Source organism: Gadus morhua, chromosome 5 (genome assembly GCF_902167405.1).
Source record: "Gadus morhua chromosome 5, gadMor3.0, whole genome shotgun sequence".
Taxonomy (NCBI): domain Eukaryota; kingdom Metazoa; phylum Chordata; class Actinopteri; order Gadiformes; family Gadidae; genus Gadus; species Gadus morhua.
This window is the reverse complement of record NC_044052.1, coordinates 12144379-12166344: the sequence shown is the minus strand read 5'-3', so window position 1 is coordinate 12166344 and position 21966 is coordinate 12144379. Positions and strand designations below refer to the sequence as shown.

Sequence of the window (21966 nt, the reverse complement as noted above, 5' to 3'; positions counted from 1 at the left end):
GAGAGTGTGGCCATGCATATGCACGTCTGACCTCTCCTCACCCCACATCATGGTTACAAATTTGATATCCCATGGTGCTTTTGGTTTGAGGTCAGTCCTCCTCGGTCTGGCTACAGTTTACAGATTATCATAAAATGAAAATCTACCTTTTAAGCCCCCCAAGACAATTTATAAGAGCAGAGCACAGAAAAGCAGAAGATGGATTCCTCCCGACGCCATAAAGAACCAACCAGACTGCAGGGTGATCTATCACAGAATATGATAATCTGAACCATTTATCAGACGGGCCAAAAGAAGGGGAAGGGCCCCCCCGTCTCCCTGGTAGGACTGAGTGTGGAGCATCAAACACTCGGGCTAATGACGCCCCAACCACACTGGCCAACTTTAACTGAAATTAAATCCATTTCCTTTTTTTCAGACCCCCCTGACACATATACACACACACACACACACACACACACACACACACACACACACACACACACACACACACACACACACACACACACACACACAAACAATAACTCACACTAATCTGCCAACTGATAACATCATGGAAATCCGAGTGCCACAGCAAAGCAAAATGACCCATAAATCACGTGCAGCGCGGGGGGGAACTGGGGGCTACCGCCATGCGTGTGATGGATACAAAGAGCTGCCTAATGTCTGGGAAACGCTTGTGTAAATACTGGTTTTGGTGCACCGTGAGAGACTTCAGAGGAAAACCCCCCCGGTGGAGATTATGATTGGTCCATGTAAAAAGCACCGCCATGTTTGACCCTCATTTGACCTTTGGAAGAAGGATGTCATTGCTTTCACTCTAGACATGGTCACACACCTACCTGGGCCCTGTGTGTGTGTGTGTGTGCGTGCGTGCGTGTGTGCGTGCGCGCGAGTCTTTTATGTTTGATTCTACTTTAGTGTTTCTATACATGGCTGAGGTCATAGCGACAGGCACTGTGAATGAGGTGTGGTGTGTGTGTTGGGCTACGGGGGCTGGGGGACAGTGCAGGGATGGGCCCCTATAGCTGTATGATCCTTACTGTACTCCAGATGGGCTCAGCCGAGCGTGCAGTAGACAGATCAGACGGCTACCTGCCCTTCCTTAAGGGCTGTCACCATCCATAAACAAACCATTACTCTAGGGTGTAGCGCGCATGAGACCCTGCCTCTCTATCTGAGGGAGAGAGAGAGAGAGAGGGAGAGGCAAGAGTGAGAGAGAGAGAGGGGGAGGCCAGAGCAAGGGAGAGGGAGGGGAGAGAGTGAGGCAGATAGAGAGGGGAAGGGGGAGAGGGAGGCAAGACCGGGGGAGAGGGAGATGGGGAAAGAGAAAGGGGGAATACCGTGTAGAGCTAATGCATGAATCCATGTGACAAAGATAATGATACTGAAATATGATATAAAATAAAAAATAACCAAAACATAATGTTCAAACAAAAAAAAAAATTCTAATTGAGCAATGTGTTTTTATATATCATTGCAAAGGTGGACGGAGAAAATAGCGTCTATATTGAGGATGATGGGGAAAAGACTTACGGCCTAATTAATTATTAGGCCGCGTCGGATGCTGCCGCGTCGGATGCTGCCGCTGGATGCTGCGCCCACGCGCCATCGATACAAGATCCACTGCGCAGGCGCGGTGGGTCGGGACGCAAGGCAGAAGAAGAGGGATAGAAAAATGGCTCTTGATAATTTAATTTTCGCGCAATGTATTCTTTATTTTTTATCTTTTGTTTTTGGTTTCATTGCCGTAGTGCCCCTGTCGGAAAACACAGAAGATTTCCGGGGGAAGTGCTTGCTCTTCACCCGGGGCATTTGGCAGAACGAGAACATCACTGTGTCGAAGCAGCGGTTCATCGTGGAGGAGTGGGGACCCGAGTCGTCCTGCAGCTTTATCACTTTTGTCGGAATAGCATCTCTTATCCTGTCCGCAGTGCAGGCATGGAGACTGCTGTTCTTCCTATGCAAAGGACACGACGAGTGAGTGATGGTGCACCTGTGGGCTGGTTCACGATGAAATGCATGGAGCGGAACGTCATGACCGCTATATAGGATAGCCTCTATAGCTCTTGCTAATTTAAGCTACAACGTGAACTCAATAGGACGGTCTATTATTAACATGTCCCACGCCCTGGTGCGACGTATTCTAAAGTTCCAGATGTATGATGATGATCTGGACCAAACACCCATTTGCCACATCCGCATTGTTCATCTTCCCAAAGATACACATGCATGATATATAGAAACACCGGCAATACTGTAACTGTGCGCCACCATTAATACGCACACGCAGCAAATTCCCTCCTTCCCTGTGAGCATCACAGAAATCCCTACACACATGGCATAACATTGCTAAAGGTTTTGATTGTCCACTTCCTAAAATGAATTTTTTAGTTGGAAATTAATTCATTATAATTAATTAATTAATTAAACCCACTATGACAGGATTTAACTTATTTATAGTCCTACATGTTTCAATTGAAAATCCTCCAAAATAAATCTTATATATATATATATATATATATATATATATATATATATATATATATATATATATATATATATATATATATATATCATCTACGGCTAACCCAACAAATATATCACGTAAACATTATATTTGATAGGCCTAGGTTACAATTACATTTTGCCTTTGCTCTCCACACGTTCTACATCGTTCTCCAGCACCATCTTCAACGCCTTCCTGAACCTGCTCATCAGCTCCCTGGCCGTGTTCACCGTCTTCCTGTCCAGCACCATCGTCACCGTGGGCTTCAACCTGTGGTGTGACTCTGTCACCGAGGGCGGAAGCATGCCCAGCAGGTAAATCCTCTTCCTCAGAGCTCCTCTTCGTCAGTCCTTCCTGTATGTCTCTAAACTGTTTCCACGTATTGTGGGTTTCAGCTGTGAAGAACTGCAAGACACCGACCTGGAGCTCGGTCTGAACAATTCAGCTTTCTACGACCAGTTTGCGATAGCTCAGGTGAGTTTGTGTGCACTTCGTTGCTATGGTTTCATATTGATGGAGGATTCACCAGGAAGCCCTTCTGCATGCGCCCAGTGATGCACTTCGTTGCTATGGTTTCATACTAAAGGAGGATTCACCAGGAAGCCCTTCTGCAGGTGCCCAGTGATGCACTTCGTTGCTATGGTTTCATACTGAAGGAGGAATCACCAGGAATCCCTTCTGCATTTGCAGTGCACAGTGATGCACCTCGTTGCTAGTTGCTATGGTTTCATCCTGAAGGCGGATTCACCAGGAAGCCCTTCTGCATGTGCAAAGTGCACCTCGTTGCTATGGTTTCATACTGAAGGAGGATTCACCAGGAAGCCCTTCTGCCTCTCTCTCTCCCGCTCTGGCAGTTTGGCCTGTGGGCGGCGTGGCTCACCTGGCTGGGGATCGCGGTGCTAGCCTTCCTCAAGGTGTACCACAACTACCGGCAGGAGGACCTGCTGGACAGCCTGATCCACGAGAAGGACCTGCTGCTGGGGCGCTCCGCTCTGCGCTGCCGCTCCGACGCACACCTGAAGACCGGCCTGATCTGAGGGCCGGAGGAGGAGACACAGACACCAGACGGACGCACACACACACACGGACGCACACACACGCATTCATGCACACACACACACACAAGCACACATACTGTAGCAAACACGGACACACAAACCTGCACACACACACATACCGACGCACACACTGACGCACACACACGCGCAGCCATGTATAGAGTGACATTCGTGCACGCACATACACTCATGCACGCACATGCATGCATGGCCAAACATACACACTTACTGTCACTCTATGCATACAAATGCACACATGCACACACACACACACGCACTGACACACACAGTCCTCGTTTTCTACTGTGAGCAAGACAGATGCCAAAATAGACAATCGAAGATCAGTATTTCAGTCGGTGGTGGATTGAATCAAACAGGAGGTTTTAGCTTTGCAGAGGCTATGTAGTACTTCATACTAATCAACAAGCAGCGAGGTGCAGTGTCTGTTTCTATACCCGTCATACTGATGACTCAAACAGACTTACTGCTTATAACGCACACCATCCTGTCTAGCTGTAGCTTTTGCATGGATTGTTATGCATGAACCAAACGGGTTTTAAATGTGCCACTATCCTGTACCTAAAAGGGTTTCTGTGCTTTCCCAGTGGAGTCACCCTATAACTTGGCAGAGGAAAAACCATTGCATGCTGTAGAATAAAGCTGTTTGCTTTCGCAGTTCATACACAACTGTACATCAAGAAGTGTAACTCTCCATTGTATTTTGTCCAACTTCGCCATCGATAGAATGCTTCGTAGGACGACTCATTCCAGAGTACTCTTCTGTCCTTTGTGAGGACAGGAAAGTACCTAACCCTGCTTTATCATACTCACAAGAATATATTCTTTATTTCTTTACATGCTGCCAGGAGGACATTGAACTTATGTATACCTAGAAGAATTTCTACTGAGAACCACAAAAACGCACACACATAAACAGACTCACACAAAGGATCCATGGGTCGGGGGTAAGACCAAGTCTTCCGTTCAGTGGACTTTGGTATGTAATGACAGTTTTATTCAAAACAATCAAAAACAAATCATAAAAAAGTTAAGAACTAAGTAAACCTCCTAAAAAAGGCACACTTTACAAAGTGACCATATACGTTTGGACTGCCATAACACAGCTACTCAACCAAAAGGTGTGTTCAGGAGCTAGTTGGGTGCGTTTTATTGCTAATAGCAATTGTGTTTGCCAGTACTACCGGAACGGAGCCTTTCTCCTGTTGACCTCGGCTCTTAAGCCTTCTGTTGCTTCAACTGCTAGACTTTCAGAGTACAATGCTTCCCTTTGTTTTCCCTGAAACCTGTTGGATAAAACAATGTTTTACTGAAAACTGTGAAATGTGTTATTCCTCAAAGTGAAGGTTGAAGGTCATATGTCTGCCGTTCCTTTCACTTGTCGGCCGACTGGATACGGTATGAGTGTGCCGTTATGGATGATCACACTGAAATAACTTGTTCTTCTTTCCTTTTCCTGCATTTTGGCCCCAGAATTGCAAACCTTTCTCTATTGGTACATATCCTATAATTCATCAGGTACCATGTACTATTCAAAATACTCCATGCCACTTACCCTACATTATCCAAAACACAAAGGAATCCTTGACATCAAGATTAAAACCTGAATATCAATTTTTTGGGGCAAATATAAATATTAACTAAGAAGAAAACAAAAACGTCAGTGATTATGTTTAGCTGGACATTGGTTGTAGATGTTGACAGAGTTTAGACTAATAAATAACATTGAGGGAAGGTCATTGGTGGCTTATAAGCATATCAAAACACCGTCTCAGCAGAGAATATTCGCTGGACCGTAATCAACAACACAGAATACATTCAATTGTGAGGCAACGTTTTTCTCCTCAGCCCAATTTGGCAATCTTTATACAGGCTTGGTTAGAAAGCAGTGTCAATAACCTTTCTTGGTCTTTAATTACTTTAAAGTCATCCCGACTCAGTCCGTGATGCTTCACACTTTGTGTGTGTGTGTTTTCTTTAATCAATGCCAATCAATTTTATTTCTTTTGTGCTATAATCAGCCTTATTTGCAAGGGTTTTTCTGTCCGATTGAAGCCAACTCAGCCCATGAGGCAACAGTCAGTGAAGTATTGTTACATTGCTGTATATTGTGTTAGTCCTTTATGATAGGCCATATATTATATACACATTTTCTTCTGCATCACATCAGGTGTATATACGACAGTCCAATGCCCAAATAAATATTTGCATTCCATCAAAACATTTGCCCGCATACGAGTATTGTGCCAGAAAAGGAAACTCAAAATATTTGCGAGTTGGTGAGCATTACATGAGCTTCAACATTGCAGATGTGCAAAACGTCACAATTTAAAAAGTGTGGCATACCCACTACAGTTAAATATTCATACAGGCATGGAATCCACATGTTACCTTTCTGCCTACACTCCCCCTGGGAGCAGTTACCCTCACCGTTCATAGTGTGTATCGTACAACAGTCTTCACCCAAAAGCTACAGTGCTTTGAGTGGTGTGTGGACTCTCACTGACATCTAAAAACGTTTCCACCTTGCTCCGTGTCGCCCCCTGTGTTCGGTCCCAGTCATTGCACAGTCAGCCACATCCAGCAGCCCCAGACCAGTTGCTTCATGTGCAGGAGGTAGACCGCCAGCCGGGCCTCCAGCTCCTCACACATGCGCTGTGGGCGTCGCCGGTCCGTGCAGTACATGGCCACGCCCAGCAGTGACATCAGCAGGAACAGGCAGGTGAAGAGAGCCAGGTGGGGGCGGGCCGGAGTCGTCTCATAGGCTAGACCCCGAGACCACCAGAAGCAATTAGTTAATTCACGCCATCTGTTTTGATTTGTAAACCAGAAATAAGGGTCTTTTGAATCAGAGGTTGTACACGGCTAGTTTTTGACCTAGCTAACCCTGTGTGAGACACGTTGTGGTGTGTTGCAACACGGTATCCAGGCAGTGCATAAACATTTGAAATGTGTTACGTTATGTTATGTATCGGTGGCAATACAAACAAGAGAAGTGGACACAAAGATGGCATGACATGAAACATTGCAGTCGTAAAATCGTGACATAGGATTTGATGCTTTGGTTCGTTATTACACACATTCTGTGACAACATTGTAAATCAGGCAGGTGGTTCAACTCTTCATGCATTTCATTTTGGACTTACCACCTAAACAGTCATAGAATAGCATGTCTGTAAAAACGGACAAAAGAAGAATCTGTTCTGGTAAGGTCCAAAGCTGCCTTGTTTGCATTTGAATTTGAATTAACCATTTCATGAAGTTCATATGAGCATATTTGTAAAACAAAACACATTTTTAAACATGTGGATCTACCATGGTCGAGTGGATCAGCCTACCAAATCAAAAAATAGCTTCAAACCTCTCCTGAATTTGCACACTACTCTGTGTGCGATGTATCACACTCTCTCCAAGCCCACTATCAGTTGTTTAACAAAGAGCCAAGATGGACGCTGCTCCTTGGGCCGGTATGCAAACAACAGAAGCTATTGTCCAGTGTTGTTGCACTAATAAAGCCTTGAGCAGGTCTCAGGTACAATCATAACACACCATTCCGGTCTTCCATGGCCCTTAGCGATGAGGGCTTACTGAGCTCCAAAATAACATGATTTCAAAGATAATCCTTACCGTGTACAGTCGTCTCCGGCTCCCTGAAGCGAACTCTCCGCTCCCCCTTCCGTCGGTGGGTTGGCTCAGAGTCGGAGCTGGTGCAGTTAGTCTTCTTCAATATGGAGGTGGGCACTCTCACTGCACTCAGAACCTGAATATCAGAGCAGATCAGACCAGGATCAGTTCAGATCCGCCATGCAGGATGGACTTGGATCCTGAAACAGAACCCCAGGGTAAGGTTCCCCGACAGCCTTCTCTGGTCACGGAGGAGGATCTGTACCTTGTTGTCTTCATGGTCCTCCTTGTGGTGGACGTGGTCTTTTCTGTGGCGGATCTCGGAGCGCTTCTCCCGATGTGAATAGGGAATGCTGCTGACCGCGTCCCTGAATGTCTCGGCCGTGGCGAAGCGCTTGGAGAGCGCCGAGACGCACTGGCCCAGGGAGTCTAGGAGCAGAGACCACATGCTGGTGACATCACTGAGGAACGTGCTCCACAACAACACCGCGGCGACTGGAGCCTCCCTGGCCCGCGCCTGCAGACGTATGGCAGCTCAAAGGTAAACATGCAAAGGAGGGCAAACAAGCGTGCCGTTGCCAGGGTTAACTCCTTCCTGTTCGCGTCACGGCACACTGTGTGATGTATGGGGCCTGCCCCAGACTGGTGACGGATATATATATAACAGCGGAACCTCTTATCTCGTCGTGCTGTTCAGCGTTCTGCTGTTCATTCTTATGTGGACAATGCAATTGAATGCTAATAATAATATTTATTGACATGCGTATTTGTACTATTATTTTCATTATTTTTCAAGCAGGATGTTATCGAAATGCCAGTGATCTATGTTTATGTGTGATTGTGCCTTAAATGAAACCCCACGGTGGTATGGCGCTACCATTTATTGTCCTGCAAACACAGCCTTCTTCACAACAAGTCCTGCAACCCCTGCCCCCCTCTCCCCCAACTGTTTGTGGGCCAGCTTGATTTACAACGCAAGAAAACAGAATAGACGACATTTAGAAAAAAACTCAACATACTGAAACATGTACATTGCAGAGGCCTATCGTTGGCCTCGTGTTCCCAGTGTATTCATGTTGTGCATCTCTCAGTGACGAGTCAGACAATGCCCTAGTGGTGGAATCAGCTGGCCGGCTAAGTTGTTATTTTGGTATGCTACCGGATCCCTCGAGCTACATAACAAACTGAGGAAATGAGCATATTACGGTGTATTCATTTCCCTGTAGATGCCCTTTACTGCTCTGATGTCGGACTCACCAAGGCAAGCACTTTTCATTAGTGTTCAAAGCGGACCAGCCTTTATAGAAACAGTCTAAAAACAACCCTGCCATTGTTTCCCTATCGTCACGCAAACCAAGCAATAATAACCTCACCGTGGCCCGAAACTGTCAACGTGATGACGGCGCTTTTCCTTTTACTTCTTAAGTCTATGTAGAAGAGCACTTTAATGAGTATTCTCGTCCTACATCAATTAATAACACTTTATCTTTCCAACGTTGACATCCCTGTAAAGACTTGTCGTGTCAAAGCAACTTGACTTTCTTCTTCAATTCATAGTCTCTCTTTACATAATAGCATCTCCCTGTTTAAACGTTCTCCTCAAATGAACAATGTACCATTGTCCTGAGCTGACATTAGTGTCAGGCTAGAGACAGTGTTTTAGTGCTGCTCCATGCTAAGCTGTTCTGCTCGCTGTGTGAAAGTTCGTCAGGACTGACATTGTTGTGCTGCGTTTTGACAAATGTCCGGAGACAGTTTCATGTGGTGGTGAGGCCTGCGTTCCCTCTCCCGAGATGGGACAGAGTTTCCGACCTTATATCAACTCCATGTAGAAACACGCACGCGCCCGCACACAGACACACACAGACGTTTATATTTAGATAGTCCTAATCATACAGCAAGTGTTTGAACACACGCGCTTTTGATAAAAAATGGATGGGAGGTGTTTAACTTTCCGCGTGGTTGGTTTGTGTCTGAGCGCGTCCCACCTGAGTACTCAGTCTTGCCGATCTCAGCGTAGACGGTGGCCAGCAGCTCCAGGCTCCGGGCCGTGATGGGGTGGTCGTGGCCGAAGGTCTTCTGGTGGATCTTGGTGGCCTGAGAGGATCAAACAGTCCTAGTCTGAGCACATGACGATCACCATGTGAACCATCACCTAACCCGTCATGTGACCCATGATGTGACCCGTCATGTGACCCATCACGTAACCCATCATCTAACCCCTCATGTGACCAATCATTTGACCCATCATCTAACCCCTCATTTGACCCATCATGTGACCCATCATCTAACACATAATGTGACCCCTCATGATACCCATCATCTAACCCCTCATGTGACACATCATCTAACCTCTCATTTGACCCATCATGTGACCCATCATCTAACACATCATGTGACCCCTCATGTGACCCATAATCTAACACATCATGTAAGCCATTGTATGCCATTGTCATATAATCTTCCACTGTTGCTAAAATAGGAAATAAATAAACATGAACACATGGAACATACCTTCCCGCTATATTCCAGGGCAAGATGGGGTCTGAAAAGCAGGAAGGAAGACAAAAATGAATTAAAGTTAGAGAGAAGAAGTCAATGAGCTTAATGAGCCGACACTCAGTCGATTATCTCTTCCATCTCTTATCTGTGCGTCTGACGTACTAGTGACGTGCGATCACCGACACGCACAAACACAAACACGTCTTTTTGTTAACGGAAGATTCCGGACTCCGGAAGGCATGTGTGTGTGTGTGTGTGTGTGTGGGGGGGGGGGTAACCTTAATCAAGCTCAGTGGAGCGTGGCTGCGTTGCCGGTGAGCGTATCCGTGTCAGTGCTTCGAGCACAACGGACACGAGGGGAGAAATCCAAACAGGGCTGCGCCGTGATTGGAGACGCGGGGACTCGCAGTGGAAACCTTCCGTCTCTGCCAGTACGCACGCTGCCCGGGCCGGCTGCCTCGGACGGGGCTGAGTTACAGCAGGCACGGCCCGCACAGGTCTGTTTACCGGGGCCATGCCCTTGTCCGTACTTTCCCCCCTCCGTCTGCGCTATTCTAGGTGAACCCCTCTTTTGTGGGAAACACAGGGTCCGGGGAGGGGGATGGCCAGCTGCTGTCAGACCCCTACCCTCCAACCCAACCCAACCCAACGACCCCCCCCCAAACACCCCGCCCAGACGTGAACATTCATCGCCCTCACGCGTGCATGCGGAGCAACCTATGTTTAGTGTGACAGATGTCGGTGTCCACGCTCCGAGCCACACTGGGCTTTAATTAGTAATGGCCAGGTGTCGCCTTGCACTTATTTAGAAGGTTCTCAGAGGACACCTGATCGGGCCGAGGCAGAGAAGCCCTTCAGCGCCTCTAAGGACTTCCGAAAGTACAACAGACGGGACAAACGCCCAGGCAGAACACTGTCCCGCTTCGAACCAGCCCAGCCATAACTGAAGACCAATACTTGTGTTACCCCCTTTTTTATGGCGCATTTATTTTAAGACAAGGTCCCCCGTGGGAAAGTATTGCGTTGTGAAACGGGTGCAAAGGGGTCAGAGTCAAATTCCTGCATGCGCTTATTTTGTTCCAAAACATAAGCCCGATAAGGCGAGAGCGGGACAGAACCCCCATCGCTCTGCGCTACCGTCCCCAGGGCAGTCATATCCAGAGCCCTTCACCTTAAAAAGGCCCCGGCACCTCTGTCACCCCTTCAGGGTTAAATGGTTTAATCCCAACAATGACAGCAGGAGCACAGAAAAAGTGTTTCTGTTTTGGCCTAACAAAGTACCCCTGCAACAGGAGCCCCGGGATCCAGTGAACGCTTTCTTCTGGCAGCCCGCAGCCGTGCGTACCGTACGGTGTCTCCTTCGGCCACAGGCCCACGGAAACTCAACGCAGCTCTTATTGAAGTCGTGTTTTACAAAGGGTGGGAATGCCTTACTTTGGACAGGTGTTTACGCTGGTGTACAAGTTTGACTGTTAGAGTGACTAGTAGTTACTGGCAGCTTCAGAGCAAAAGCATTGGTGAATGTGAAGATAAGGGTCGAACTGATAGTAAGGGTTCCTTAAGTAAGTTTCTTACTTCAGTCCAGTTCTCAGACAATTGTATATTTTAAGGGCAAATGCATAACCACACAAACACGTTTTCTGTATTTTTAGTAAAAGGCTCACCAATCCCACCATCTTAACCAACCGGTTTTCAGAAGAATGCATGCGTGTTCGTATCAAAACAAGGTCACCATATTGGATTTCTACATTTCCTGCATTCTTTGTAACAGGAACCTCAGTATTTATTTACTTAGTTTCTTTAAGTCATGTTAAGAGATAACTTTTTCTTATTACCGATTTAAATGAGGAGAACATTATCCAACACTACTTCCAGCGAGTTATGTTTATGATAGCATATAGTACAGTATATTTTATAGCATTTATCATTGCATATATAATAGCATTTATTAGAGCGTTCAATTAGCATATCAAATTTATCAAACAAACAAACGCTCATCAAACATATGTTAATTTAATGCATGTTTTTACTAATCCGGAAATCCAACAAGCAGAGACAGTTCATAGCTAAATCTAGTAAATACACTTCATTCAAATATTTGTATAAGTATAAACAACAAGTACAACTGGAACCAAGCCAAATAGAGCCATATGCACTTATAAATCGTCAGGTAAATATACTGTTTAATCTTTATTTCTGTGTATTTCTGTCCCAGGTAAGCAAGGGGGCCAGCAGCACCGTGATGCAGTCCTGTGATATGAACACACAGACATAAAGGCTACAGAGAGAGTCCTACCTCTTGCTCATGATGAAGTCCCGTGATATGGACACACAGACATAAAGGCTACAGAGAGAGTCCTACCTCTTGCTCATGATGCAGAGCTGGGCCAGCCGCTCCAGGTGCTGGGCCTGGGACGCCTGGTCCAGGACCTCCTCGGCGCTGGTCCACCCGGCCGAGCCCAGCGTGGCCTCCTCCTGGGGCCCTGTCACGCACACACAGGGCATGGGGTCCCGGTCACACGGACCTCTCTCTCCTCACTCTCTCCACTGCTCTCTCTGTCCTGGTTCTCTCCCGGTCGCAGCCTGACTGACTCTTCTCTCACGCCCTCCTCCCCCCCCCCCCCCCCCCCCCGACACTTCACCTCCCTGGGTCTCTGTTTAAATCTACCGGGGAGAGAGGTCTAGGAAGTCCTGGAGGGTTGGCGGCGTGCCTGTGGGCTAGAGTCCTGGAGGGAAGTTGAGCTGTGTGGCGGCTGAGCAGCAGAGTGGGGCAAACTGGAGACTAGAGACACAGGAGCACTGATAAGGACCGGAGAGGGAGGCAACAAACACACGCACACACACACACACCCACACACACACACACACACTCAGAGGAGAGGGAGGCCACACACACACACACACACACACACACACACACACACACACACACACACACACACACACACACACACACACACACACACACTCAGAGGAGAGGGAGGCAACACACACACACACACATGCTCAGATACACACACACACACACACACTCAGAATAGGGGGAGGCAACAAACACACGCACACACACGCACGCACAGAAATACTCATAGGAGAGAGTGGTAGCGCACACATACACAATCAGAGAGAGAGGTAGCGCACACACAAACACACACACTCAGAGGAGAGAGAGGTAGCGCACACACACACACACTCACACTAAGAATAGAGGGAAGCAACACACACACTCAGAGGAGTGTGTATCTGCAAAAGGCAAGCCATCACACACACATACACACGCACAAACACACGATTGACGACTTGTGATGACGACGACTAATAGTTTCTGATCCTGGCGTTCGGTCGTTAATGTGACGACGTGAAACCAAGAAAGCGAGCGATGCCAAAGAGCAGAGCTCACAGTCCAAACCTCATCCGCCCAAATGTGGCGAAATGAAAGCAGTTTCCCCCCCACAGTGGCCAGGGAGCCAAAGCAGACCCCCCCACAGACCAGTGGCTCTGTCTGCGGCCCCTGGACTCTGGCGGGCCCGACTCCAATCCCACTGAGTGCTGAGTCAGGGAGTGGGCCGGGCTGCAGCCACTGCTCCTGATGGGATAATACCAAGTGCAGCCATTCGTCTTCCGCCGTCGCCGCCGTCCTCCAACTCCTCTCCCCCCTCTCCCCCTCTCCCCCCCTGCTCCACCCTCTCCCCCCCTGCTCCACCCTCTCCCCCTCTCCCCCCCTGCTCCACCCTCTCCCCCTCTCCCCCCCTGCTCCACCCTCTCCCCCTCTCCCCCCCTGCTCCACCCTCTCCCCCCTCTACCGGGCAAGACGGAGCTGCTGCTGCATCAGCACCAGCAGGAGAGGAGTAAGAGAAAGATAGAGGGATAGAGAGAGAGAGAGAGAGAGAGAGAGGGGAGGAGGGGAGAGAGAGACGGAGAGAGACGGAGAGAGAGAGAGGGAGTGGGAGAAGGAGACAGATCAAGGGTCAGAGAGAGAGAGAGAGACGAAGAGAGAGATGGAGAGGGAGAGAGAGAGAGAGAGAGAGAGAGAGAGAGACGGAGACGGAGACGGAGAGAGAGAGAGAGAGAGAGAGAGAGAGAGAGAGAGAGGAAGGAGAGAGGGAGGGAGAGGGGGAAAGGAGAGAGAGGGAGAGAGAGAGATGGAGAGAGAGAGGGAGAGATGGAGAGAGAGAGAGAGAGGGTGGGGGAGAAGGAGAGAGGGAGGGAGGGGGGAAGGAGAGAGAGAGGGAGAGAGAGAGAGAGAGAGAGAGAGAGGAAGGAGAGCGGGAGGGAGAGGGGGAAAGGAGAGAGAGGGAGACAGCGGCAGCAGGTGATGAACGACTGACCCTGGTTGTGAAAGCATGCGTTGGCTTCTTTGGTTTTGCTAAATCGCACTCTCACCTTTGTTTTCCCCGAGGGATGGGGCGAGATCGCCTTACTCACATGCAGGCACATGTGCGTCTACCAAAGATACACCACACACACACACACACACACACACACACACACACACACACACACACACACACACACACACACACACACACACACACACACACACACACACACACAAACAGCGTGTATGCTAAATAATATCTTGCTGCACCTGAAGTTGCTCTAACTTAGAGCCATATGTAAGCTGCTTTCTAATCTTTATTTACCCAGGGTGGATTTGCTGACCACTTTTCCCTCGTCCAATAATTTCTGCACCTTCAGCTGTGCCTCATTAAAATTCAAAACACAGGCTGGGAGTCGCCTGGCGAGGCCAAGCCTATAGTCGTTAAACGAGGATAACCCTGGGAAGCACAGAGATGATCAGCCATCAGCCGCTCTGGCTCAAAGGCATCGGACCCCTTACGGGTCTGTTCCCTGTATCGTTTAGCACGGTGGTTCTCAAATGGGGGTAACAAAATAGCTAACTATAATTATTTTTCCACCCTGAGCCAATTTCTATTCTGAAAGATAAACAGTAACAACTTGTGAAAAAGGACAGATGGTTGAAATGTAAACTGAGAATCTGTGAAAAAGAAAGTTCATCCAGGAACAACATAATGTCGTCAGTTTCAGGAGGAATATATTTGAATGGGATTCACCTCCACATGCTCTGACCCTCCCCTGGCGTTGCACTTCTTTTGTGGGGAGAAATTAGCCAACAGTTGCATAAAGCACAGGCCCATGTTTCACACTAAATTGTGAGTATTTTTGGAAGGGGGTACTCAGTTGAAACAATATCTTAAAGGGGGGTACCCTAGTAGAAAAGGTTTGAGAACCACTGATTAAGTATACAATGAGTTCCACAGACAAGCCTTTGAAAAGAACAGCTGAAGAGATAGTGAAGGGTCACTTGCCTGTTAGTTCGATCAGAGCCACCTCGTAGAACATCTTCTCCGCCTGGATGAACTGCAGGGCCTTCCCATCTGTTGGTGGGCTGTGAAGGATGCTTTGGGATCCTCAGTGGCACAAGAAATCTGTTGCATTTTAAAACGTTTGTCTCCCCCCCCAACCGCCACCTCCTTTTCACTTCAGCCTGTGATTTACGGCCCCCTGATTCAATGGATTGTTTATGCCGTTTGTTTCCGTAGGATTTATATTCATTTGTCTTGAGGCAAAACTGCGATGTGTACAAACTGTTCTCTTTTCAATAATGTTCTAGTCGTCGTCATGGAAAGAGAGACGTGGGAGTGTGTGTGGATGATGGCTGGTTGGAGCAGCCTCAACCGGCCAAGTCTGACTCGACTCGGGATCTGGGTGAGGCTGCACGTATGTTGCAGGATGAGGTCTCAGTGTGCGCAGGTTAGTCAACACACACACACACACACACACACACACACACACACACACACACACACACACACACACACACACACACACACACACACACACACACACACACACACACACACACACACACACACACACAGATCTCCTACATTGCAACATGGAGAACGAGCGCCATAACTAGAAAATTCTACAATAAACCGTCTTCCAACCTCCCTAGCCTGCGTCCTTTGTCTGCAGGACCCAGTGAAGGTTAGCTACAGGGCAGTGGCAGGTGGCGTCTATCAAAGACCTTGGTACACAGCTCTATTTAAATAAATTGAACTCATATCTTGATAATAAAATAAAATAAAGAGCCATGCGACAAAGATTACCTTTGCACATTCTATGTTGCATTCTCTATTGTTTTAACATAGCCGGTTCTGTGGTAGAGAATTGTTTAGTTGTTCAAGTATAATACAATTTTCAGGTAGAATACTGATACTTAAACGTTTTCTTTAACTTTTGCATCAGATCGTTTGTTTGCAACATGCTCAGCTTCTAAAGCGTCTCTAAAAATAGCCCCTGCCTCACAATATTCCACAACAGAGCTACTCTGGTTGCCAAGTGACTCCATTGATACTTGACAAGGGAGTTTGTAGTTCACTTCCAAGAAGAATGTACCTAAAATAAACACAGACACCGCAGCGCTGGCCTCCTGAATCTCCGTCTAAGCCTCTGTCTATTCTATTGTGTAAACTGTAATTTATCCAAACTTCACCTCGACTGCGTCAGAGCGCTGAAGACGGTGTCTCACCTGGCTCAGTCCTACATGCTCCAACTCCAGGGTGGAAGTGAGAGAGCGAGTTCCCTTTGACCTGCTGGGCTCGGTAAACATCTACGCCAGCTGACCTCCTCCATCCTCCTCCTCAATTCTGCTCCCAGGGTTATTATTCATGAACTTCCCTCTCCTGAGCAACAAGACACGCTACAGCACTCTCTGCTGATACCCTGGGCAAGAAGAACAAAACACAACTCAGGAATAAGTCACAGAAAGCATAAACAACTTCCCCAAACACGACACATTACATCCTGCTATCAAGACCAGATTGAGTGTGTGTGGGGGCAGAGGTTGGGGTGGTGTAGGGTGGTGGAAAAATGGCTTTATACATCTGTGGGGACTGAGGGTGGTGGGGTTGGGTGGGCTACCTGGCAGCCACAGTGGGCATCAGATCAGTAACAAGTGGGCCATCTGGGAGGGGGGGGGGGGGGGGATTAGAGGAGCTGGTGTCACCAGAGGTCGCAGCACTACTCTGCAGGTCACCGGCATATTTATAGCCCTCGTCTGGACAGCAACAACACAGCACCCTGACCCAGCAAGGGGAATCTCACGCTCCCCTCTCTCAACACGCACGCACGCGCATGCACACGCACATACACTTGCACGCAAGCATGCGCATACGCACGCACACACACACGCACATGCACACAGACATTCGCACGCGCATGCAGATACACACACACACACACACACACACACACACACACACACACACACACACACACACACACACACACACACACACACACATAAAAATACACACATACATAGACAAATAGACACACACACAAACTCACACACACATTCCCCGCTCCCTACGCTTCCACCTCCAGGCTCGTGTCTTCTAGACGGCCGGTAATTGGGCCGAGCTCCAAAAGTGTCCATTAAATCAGGCACCTCCAAGGGCACCTCTGGGTGCACGTGCGACACAATTCCACCAAGGACCCCGACGGAAATAACCATCTGAAGTATATGCCCCCCACCAAGGGGATCCAAGGTTCTTTAGATGACATCCATTTCAAGCATATCAACTAACCACCCACACATGCGTGTATAAACACGTTAAAGGTGGTGTTTATTCACTGATGATATCTGATGAATGGCTCAGTCTGTTTACCTTGGATTTGGGATATCATGGAAAGGAGATACAACATCCTAGCCATGAATTGCTTGTCAAGCAACCCTTCAAACGCTCCTGCAGTCAGAGGTGACCTTTAGATACGACCATGTTCTGATAGCAGAACTTAACCCATGCTGTTTCTCCCAAAGCTGCCCTGACTAGGACTGGAGAACCCGGATCAAGTAAAATCACACGTCATTACAATGTGGCTAGTTAGAAACCAGCAAACGTGTCCTGGTTTGGTTGGGACGTTGTGTGGGACATTAGTGACATGTAATGGTCTCCTTCAGAGCATCGGGCGGCCATGGAGAACTTCACGCTCAAGAGGTCCTCTCTGGTGTGACTCAGCGGCCCTGTTGCCCCAGCCTCTCAAGGGGCGCTTAAGACCTCCTCCTCTCCGGTGCTCCCATATGAGCTGCACTAAAACCCCACCAAACCCCACCAAACCCCACCAGACCCCACCAGACCACACCAGACCCCACCAGACCACACCAAACCCCACCAAACCCCACCAGACCACACCAGACCCCACCAGACCCCACCAGACCCCACCAAACCACACCAGACCCCACCAGACCACACCAGACTCCACCAGACCACACCAGACCACACCAGACCCCACCAGACCCCACCAGACCCCACCAGACCACACCAGACCACAACAAACCCCACCAAACCCCACCAGACCCCACCAAACCACACCAGACCACAACAAACCCCACCTGACAACCCAAGGCCACCCCAGACCCCACCAGACCACACCAAACCACACCAGACCACACCAAACCCCACCAGACCACACCAGACCCCACCAAACCACACCAAACCACACCAGACCACCCCAGACCCCACCAGACCACACCACCTCCAACAAACTATCCCACACCAAACCACACCAAACCAAACCCCACTAAACCACACCACACCACACCAGACTACACCACACTAAACCACACCATGCCAAATAAAACCATACACTGCTGATCTGAAGGAAGCTTTCCTAAGCAAACCTCAGCGAGCGAGTATGTTGGATTTAAAAGTGCAGACAATGCTGATAAATAAGACTAGTATCTGGCTAACTATAACTAGACATGACTCGTTTCTGGCTCACAATACACACAATGCTGGTAGTCATGGCTCTTTTCTGGCTAACTGTACACATTTGTACAAAGAGGTTTACATAGCATGTACACATATACTGCAGTACTATTACAACAGTGTTATACACTATTATTTAAACACAACATAAACGGGCATGTAGCATACACAGTTTACTTTTGGAACTAAGCTGCATTTACACATGACAGTGATATCGATCGCCAGTCATTGGTCCCTCAAACGCTCCCTATCGGCCAGGAAGGCCTCTACACCCCAGGAGGGCTCGCTGGAGGCTCTCTGCAGACCCATGGATGGTTAGAGCCCAGACACGTAGGGGAGATGCATCATCAAGAGTAACCATCTGCTGAGGTAGATTACCTGAGCAGGCAAAGGCAGGTCAGTGGTTGAAGTGTCTCTTCAGTGTGAGAGAGAGAGAGAGAGAGAGAGAGAGAGAGAGAGAGAGAGAGAGAGAGAGAGAGAGAGAGAGAGAGAGAGAGAGAGAGAGAGAGAGAGAGAGAGAGAGAGAGAGAGAGAGAGAGAGAGAGCGCGCCTGGGGCGAGGCTGTATATCTAGAAACGTGACATTTCTCTATTATCTTTATGAGCGCTGTAGTGTGGTGGAGGCGTCCTGGCAGCGAGCGGCACTGAGAGTGCAGACACAGGTTAATTAGTGCTTCCCACACTCTGTTGTGCAGCAGATAAGGGGCTACAAATCCTTTTAAGAGGCCGACACACAGCCCCCCCGAGCTCCCCACAAAAAAACACAAGCAGCTGGGCTCAGGGACAAATGTTGTGATTATGGACTCCTGTGTGGAGACCCCTTTACCTCATCCCCCCTACCCTCCCAGAGCCCCACTCAGTGTTTCCACATATTTCTACAGGCCTCAGTGGTATTGCCTGCTTTGCAGCAGAATTTACTGTGCTTCAATGTGCTGCCATGCCCTGCTAGGTTGACCCTTACCGGAAGACAATCCTCATTTGACCGCTGTCTTGCCATTAGCTGGCCCTCATCATTTACATCGCTAAGACTTCTAGTTTCCCGTCCTAAAGCCATTGCGTTGTTTCGGGGTAGATTAGAGGATACAGTTCTTCTCGCTGATGAAGAGTTCCGCGATCTGTAAATCATAGAGAATCCAATATCAGACAGGAGTAGTGGATGCTGAATAATTCATCTCCCAGAGTCCTTTGTGGTTGTTTACGCATGTAATGGCCCTTGTCAGTTATTGTGCGCCACTTGTGCAGTCAACCTCCTGCTCTCCACTCAACGCGTCGCGTTACAGCGACATAACCGTACAGTGCACTGACATTTGGGAGATTTTCTTAATACACATCTGATTACCATCTGCATCGTTGGGGGTAGGTTACGTCACAGTACCGACACTTAATGCCCATGACAACACACAGGGTACCATAGGTGTTTAAACCAAGTAGAATTTTATAAAGCTAGGTACGATGGTGATGCATGGTGAATATAAGCTTTCTGTAAACAGAGACAAAGCTATTCTTCATAAACCATGTATCTGTGGTCGGTTTTGAAATATGCTTCTATCCAAAGATCTTTTTATATTTCCAGGACAGCCAAACGCGCCGCATCGGCGTCGTAGCCATGATGGATTGTGTGGTATGTACTGGTTTTGACATTGGACCTACAGATGTTGAGAAGAGCTCTGTCCTCTGTGTGTCCTGACTACTAAGCTCCTAAGTCCTACTCTCTTAACTCCTAGGCTCCTTACTCCTAGGCTCCTTACTCCTAGGGTGCTAATGTTCCCAACTCAAGGAAGGCATGCAAGGCAAATACATCTGTATGGTTAGACAGACACGTAAGAGACAAAGAGTGTGTGTGCTTTTTATCTGTATTTGCACCTGAGGGAGAGGAAGAGAGAGAGAGAGAGAGAGAGAGAGAGAGAGAGAGAGAGAGAGAGAGAGAGAGAGAGAGAGAGAGAGAGAGAGAGAGAGAGAGAGAGAGAGAGAGAGAGAGAGAGAGAGAGAGAGAGAGAGAGAGAGTAAATATTAACAGTTAACAGAATGTGTGTTTGCACGTAGCATTGAGTGTGTTTATGCATTCCAGTGTTTGTACATAGGTGTTTGTACATGCTTGCAAAATACTTGTGTGTCCATGCGTGTGTGTGCATGCGAGGGAGTGTGCTTGCGACAATGAGTGTGTGTGTATTTGTATGTGTGTGTGTGTTTGTATGTGTGTGTGTGTTAGAGAGTGTGTGTGCATGTGTGTGTCTGTGTGTGTGTGTTGGAGAATTTGTGTGTTTGTGTGTGTGTGTGTGCGTTAGAGAGTATGTATGTGTGTGTGTGTGTGTGTGTGTGTGTGAGTGTGTGTGTATGTGTGTGCGTTACAGAGTATGTGTGTGTGTGTGTGTGTGTGTGTGTGTGTATGTGTGTGCGTTACAGAGTATGTATATGTGTGTTTGCGTGTGTCCCCCCCCCCCCCGGGGGCGGTCAGCCTGTCTGGCTCACCTGGTGCAGACAGTTGGGCAGGGAGGTGAAGCTCTGCACGTGGCTCAGTCCCAGCAGGCAGCTGAGGAAGCAGTGCAGGGCGGCCTGGTTCTCCCCCTGCTGCTGGAGCTGCTGTCCCAGCTCGAAGAGGCCCTCCCTCCCCCCGCTCAGCATCCCCTAGTCCCGGTCGGAGGAGGCACCACTTCCTGCCATCGGAGCCCGGGACAAACTGCTGCCTCCCTCCGGCTCTGTCCTTCCTCCCTTCTCCTCCTTCCTCCTTCTTTCTCCTTCCTCCTCCACTTCCTCTCCTGCCTCCGCTGCCGCCCCTCTCCGAAGCGGACCGCGGGCGAAGCGTGAACTGCCAGAGGGGGAGAGAGAGAGAGAGAGAGAATGTGAGAGAGAGAGAAATGAGCGCTCGGATGCTAGCATAGACACAGAGAAAGGAGAGACAGAGAGAGAGAGGGAGAGAGAGAGCAAGCGCGGGGGAGAGACAGGGAGAAGGCACAAGAGAGAGAGAGAGTGCTTAAGGAACGGAGAGCTCCTTGTTGAGAGCGAGTCAAGGACAGGTGGTGAGAGGCTGAGGGAGCTTTAGCGACTCACTCTCCACAGAGCCGTTCCCCTCCCTCCCTCCCTCCCTCCCTCCCTGCTTCCTTCCAAGCCGACGCATCGCGGAAGGAGGAGAGGGGAAGTGAGAGGGGATTTGTTTATTTTGAATGACAGGGCTCTGGTCCAATCACAGCGCTACACACACGCTGCTGCCCAGTCAGCATGTGAGAGGGTCTGAGCACAAGCAGGAAATGGATGGATACTGAGCCACAATGCACTCTCTCTCTGTCTTTCTCTCTCTCTCTCTCTCTCTCTCTCTCTCTCTCTAGCGGTCTCTCCATCCTTCTCTCTCCACTATCGACTGAACCTCATTTGAATTTAAATATAACTAATTTTAGCTTGACCTGATTTGAAGAATATTCACAGGGCATTAAATAAGCATGTATTATTTAGTACCTCCGTGC

The 21966-nt window shown here is 48.5% G+C and overlaps 2 protein-coding genes across 3 annotated transcripts; one reads left to right on the top strand and one right to left on the bottom strand.

Annotated features, from left to right (window-relative positions):
• Positions 1–1331: 1331 nt before the first annotated feature.
• tmem179ab (transmembrane protein 179a, genome duplicate B) lies at positions 1332–4901 on the top strand. Its single transcript, XM_030357039.1, has 4 exons — positions 1332–1980; positions 2686–2823; positions 2905–2983; positions 3364–4901. The coding sequence occupies exons 1-4, from the start codon at positions 1565–1567 to the stop codon at positions 3544–3546; spliced, it is 816 nt and encodes a 271-aa protein (XP_030212899.1). The 5' UTR covers positions 1332–1564; the 3' UTR covers positions 3547–4901.
• c5h14orf180 (chromosome 5 C14orf180 homolog) lies at positions 4558–21587 on the bottom strand. 2 transcript variants are annotated; one of them, XM_030357036.1, is made up of 10 exons: positions 20978–21587; positions 19593–19623; positions 15042–15110; positions 12074–12194; positions 9724–9754; positions 9198–9306; positions 7475–7638; positions 7213–7345; positions 6732–6758; positions 4558–6350 (listed from the first exon to the last, which is right to left on the bottom strand). In XM_030357036.1, exons 1-10 carry the CDS (start codon positions 21128–21130, stop codon positions 6145–6147), a joined length of 1044 nt encoding a protein of 347 aa, XP_030212896.1. In that variant the 5' UTR covers positions 21131–21587; the 3' UTR covers positions 4558–6144. The 2 variants fall into 2 exon arrangements, with proteins under 2 accessions (XP_030212896.1, XP_030212897.1); XM_030357037.1 differs by lacking the exon at positions 6732–6758 and having other exon boundaries at positions 20978–21584.
• Positions 21588–21966: the final 379 nt, after the last annotated feature.

What these genes read in the sequence shown, in the direction of transcription:
- tmem179ab (XM_030357039.1), top strand. Translation starts at nt 1,565, where the DNA reads ATGCTGCCGCGTCGGATGCTGCCGCTGGATGCTGCGCCCACGCGCCAT. An exon ending in CTATGCAAAGGACACGACGA is followed by an intron (nt 1,981 to 2,685) that starts GTGAGTGATGGT and finishes ATCGTTCTCCAG; the next exon opens with CACCATCTTCAACGCCTTCC. An exon ending in GGCGGAAGCATGCCCAGCAG is followed by an intron (nt 2,824 to 2,904) that starts GTAAATCCTCTT and finishes TGTGGGTTTCAG; the next exon opens with CTGTGAAGAACTGCAAGACA.
- c5h14orf180 (XM_030357036.1), bottom strand. Translation starts at nt 21,130, where the DNA reads ATGCTGAGCGGGGGGAGGGAGGGCCTCTTCGAGCTGGGACAGCAGCTC. An exon ending in CTCTGCATCATGAGCAAGAG is followed by an intron (nt 9,755 to 12,073) that starts GTAGGACTCTCT and finishes CCTGCTTTTCAG; the next exon opens with ACCCCATCTTGCCCTGGAAT. An exon ending in GCCGGAGACGACTGTACACG is followed by an intron (nt 6,759 to 7,212) that starts GTAAGGATTATC and finishes CCGTTTTTACAG; the next exon opens with ACATGCTATTCTATGACTGT.